The following is a 4,075-nucleotide window of genomic DNA, read 5'->3' as shown; positions in this document are numbered from 1 at the left end:
CTAATTTCCAATTTTGAATAAAGTGAACAAATAAAAGATAATTTCTCTACTTATCTCAACCAACTCACCACCATAAAATCACATAATCAAATCACTTAGTCCACTAAAGGACAAAATATCCATGGGCAAAATGACCAATTTGCCCCTCCACACTAAAATAACATAAAGGGGTACTAAAAGGGTAACTTGGGAATTTCTAAATTCCCGACCACTCGCGACATTCCCAATGTCTAATAAACTGTGCCAATATACTAACATGCTAAGTTGTGATTCTACTGAGCCAAACACCGAGTTCCATGTTGCCGGGCAGCGGAAATGCAAAATTATGAAATTCACTATATGACATAAAATGCATTTCAGAATTCAATAATAACAGCATAAATAATTATTTAAATATCTATAAATAATTTTCCATAATTAAACATAATTAACTGCTAATTTTCAAATTAAACTAAGCGGTCTTTACATGTACGCCTGATAATGTTTCCTTTCTTTGTTACCAATCCACGAGAATCTTGCAAGAATTCTGTCAAGTTCATCACAAAGGGTCTGAGGTACTTGCACGGTAGACATGAAGTAATTCAGAATACTCTGTAGAACTGACCCAATTAGAGTAGTTCTACCTACCTGGGATAAGTGTTTGGCCTTCCATCCTTCCAACCTCCCTTGAATCTTCTCCTTTATAAAGTAGTAATCTTTTCTTTTGCTTGCTGAAAAAAAAAGAAAGGATTTTCTAGATATTTTTCACACTGTTTAATATTTTGCATCCCGGTGATCTCTTTTATCTCTTCATTGCACCCCTTATTTGTATTCGGCGAGAATACCACTCCGCTTTTCTCTTTGCTTATTGTCTGTCCAGACCACTCTTCATATTTACGAAAACAATGGAGAAGTCTTGTAGCATTACTAGCCGAAGCTTGGGAAAAGAACATAGCATCGTCTACATAGAATAAGTGAGAAATTGGCATTGCATTCCTAGCCACCCGAATTCCTGTGATCCCACCATTCTTTTCCTCCTGGAAAATTAGTTTTGACAAAACTTCACTGCATAATATGAAGATAAAGGGCGATAGTGGGTCGCCTTGCCGTAGACCTCTCTTAGGATTGAAGGGAGCAAGTGGTGCGCCATTTAGGAGGATAGAATAACTGACAGTAGTTATACATTGCATAATCAGCTTGCAGACGTGGTTGTTGAATCCATTAGCTTTTAGGACCTGGCTTATGAAGCCCCACTCCATCTGATCGTAAGCCTTATTCATCTCAGTTTTAATCGCCATAACCCCTTTCTTGCCTTTCTTGTTTTTCAATGAATGAAGAACTTCTTGAGCCATGATAGTACATTCAGCAATCCACCTTCCAGGGATGAAGGCCGATTGATATGGAGACACAAGCCTATCCATAACTCCTTTTAGCTGATCCGTAAGCAGCCTCGCAATGACCTTGTACCAAAAATTACAAAGACTTATAGGCCTGAATTTTTCAAATCTGTCTGCAATACTGACCTTAGGTATCAAGCATATAAACGAGTGGTTGAGCTGACTGACAATCTCTCCTGTAGAGAAGAATTTCCTTACCATTTCACACACTTCTTTGCCCACCATGTGCCAGTATTTTTGAAAAAATATTCCAGGGTATCCGTCGGGCCCAGGAGCTTTGAGAGGGTGTAGTTTAAAGACCACTTCCTTAATCTCGGAGTCTCTCAGAATCTTTCCTATTTCCTCGTTCTCAGCATTAGTAACCTTCTCAACAAACAGCTTATCAAAGTCGTTGTCGATCTTCGAAAGCGCCTTGAAATTATTCTAAAAATGATCTCCAATTTCATCCCTTTGTCTCAACCACCTTCCTGAATTATCGATGATGCTTCCAATAAAATTTTGCCTTCTACGAATGAATGTAGAAGCGTGAAAAAACTTTGTATTGTCATCTCCGAACTGAAGCCAATTCTCACAAGATTTTTTCTTCCATATTCTATCCATCCTCCCCTCCATCTCCATGATCTCCAACTGAATCTCTGCTTCAATTTCAACCAAAGCATCTGTTATTGGTTTGTTCTGTACATCAGCTAGCCTTCGATGTAATTCTTTTAACTTGCGATCACAAAATCCAAAGACCTCCGTATTCTATTTCTTAAGATCTCGTTTAGTGTATATTAATTCCTTTGAAGAAGACACCCAGCAGTGTTCTGTCGCACCCCATCCACGAGTTCCCAATTACCTTCTCACAATCAGGTCTAGAAGTCAAAAGTTCCAAAAAATGGAAGGGATACCAAAGCTTAGGCCCCTCACCCCACGCACGAAGGAGGATAGGGGCATAATCTGACCCAATGATTGGGAATTTTTCCACACAAGCCTTTGGGAATTCAGTGCACCACAACGCACTCGTAACCACCCTATCAAGCCTCTTCTTGAACTTTTTACTAGCATATCTTGAGTTTTGCCAAGTAGTCATTCCGCTTCCACACCCTAGGTCCACTCCACCTATTTCAAACAGAAAATTTGCCAGGAACTCGCCCTCCCTACGATCAAAGTTTCTTCCACCTTCCTTCTCTGTTTCCTCTAGGGTAGCATTAAGATCCCCCATAAGAACCCACTAGTCTTGACAATTAGCCACCCTCTCAGTCAGCCAGTTCCAGAAGTCTTTTTTTTTTAGCATGATATGGCGTACCATAGACACAGTATATACACCATTTGGAGTACCCCAACGCCTCATAAACTCCAATTTTGAAGCCGGTTTTGAAACTTTCCATAAGTTGGAAATTGATGCCTCTTTTCCAAGCCACGCAGAATCCCCCTAAAGTGCCTATCGCAGGAATACAACAAACATTCAAGAGACCCAATCTATTCATCACACTCCTCATCCAAACTTTGTCAACTTTAGTTTCAGACAAAAATAGAATATCCGCATCACAGTCGCGAATAAGACCCCGAGGGGTTCTCTCTGCCGCAGGCTGTTGAAGCCCACGGCAGTTCCATGCTAGACACCTCATGATGACGGTGGGGGCATGATCACGGCCGCCTCCTCGCCATTTCCAAAATTTTGAGCGAACTCCACATTGACTTCGATACAATTAGCTAGCCACTCATTTAAATCACCTGAATTAGGCTGAACTGAAGATGCCTTATTGCCACATGTTTTCCTTCCACTTCTAGTTTTGACCCCTGAACCTCTGCTGTGACAGTCAGTAGTCCCGTCATCCGTTAGGGGACGTTACAAATGGTATTAGAGCCTTGACCCAACTGGATGTGTGGTCGACGAGGACGTCAAACCCTGTAAGGGGGGGTGATTGTGACAGTCAGTAGTCCCGTGATCCGTAAGGGGAAATACCGGGTAAGATGTGCAATCCCACATCGCTTGGGGAAGGTCAAGTGGGATGATTTTGAGACTGTGTACGCGTGGGAATACATAGTTGAAGAGGGCTTAAATGGATTGATTGGTACTACCTATATCAACAAGGTGCATCTTGTTTTTCGGTAGCCCATCTCAATAGAACTCCACAGTTAAGCGTGCTTGACCTGGGGCAATTTTAGGATGGGTGACCTCCTGGGAAGTTTTCCCAGGAAGCGTGCGAGTGAGGACAAAACACGCTGGAAACACTCGTGTTGGTCTGTACGGTCAGTCATCAGTCCATGAAGCAGCCAGAGTGACGTACTCGTGTATAAGAGCCATTCATTCCGTGGGTCTAATGACTCAATGGAGGTTTGAAGCAGGGACGTTACATCTGCGGTCGGCGCTATCTTTGCCCTTCTCCTTGTTCTTTCTCGGTTGCCCTCTGCTAGTAGTGGCACTCGCGAGTGTGTCCCCCAAACCAATACAGAACTTGTTGGTTCCAGCATTCTGAGTATCTCCTTGATTATCTGTTTTCTCATAGTATTTCGGAGGAGTGAAGTTTGCAACTGCCGGTATGGCTGATACCAGGTGTGAGCCTTTCTTTTCCTGTTCTTTCCCAAGAGATGAAGTATCATAGCAGATAAGTCAGGGGGTTTGAGATGAGGGACTGTTGGGCCTTGTATAGATTTAGGAACTCAGGCCTGTATAGGTTTAAGAACATTTGTTGGGCATCCACAACATGATTGGG

At 42.3% G+C, this 4,075-nt stretch overlaps 1 protein-coding gene across 1 annotated transcript; it reads right to left on the bottom strand.

Moving 5' to 3' along the window:
* Positions 1–1,799: 1,799 nt before the first annotated feature.
* Positions 1,800–3,194, bottom strand: LOC133036869 (uncharacterized). The gene is made up of 3 exons (XM_061113633.1): positions 3,093–3,194; positions 2,215–2,589; positions 1,800–2,087 (listed from the first exon to the last, which is right to left on the bottom strand). The coding sequence occupies exons 1-3, from the start codon at positions 3,192–3,194 to the stop codon at positions 1,800–1,802; spliced, it is 765 nt and encodes a 254-aa protein (XP_060969616.1).
* Between the last annotated feature and the right edge of the window lie 881 nt (positions 3,195–4,075).

This window comes from Cannabis sativa, chromosome 4, assembly GCF_029168945.1.
Source record: "Cannabis sativa cultivar Pink pepper isolate KNU-18-1 chromosome 4, ASM2916894v1, whole genome shotgun sequence".
Classification (NCBI taxonomy): Eukaryota; Viridiplantae; Streptophyta; class Magnoliopsida; order Rosales; family Cannabaceae; genus Cannabis; species Cannabis sativa.
The sequence above is the reverse complement of the archived record's forward strand: the minus strand, read 5'-3'. Positions and strand labels throughout refer to the sequence as shown.

Coding starts and splice junctions, on each gene's coding strand:
- LOC133036869 (XM_061113633.1), bottom strand. CDS start 3,194: ATGACGGGACTACTGACTGTCACAGCAGAGGTTCAGGGGTCAAAACTA. Junction 2,590..3,092: donor TTCAGTTCAGCCTAATTCAG/GTGATTTAAATG, acceptor TGTCAAGACTAG/TGGGTTCTTATGGGGGATCT. Junction 2,088..2,214: donor CTAGACCTGATTGTGAGAAG/GTAATTGGGAAC, acceptor TGTGATCGCAAG/TTAAAAGAATTACATCGAAG.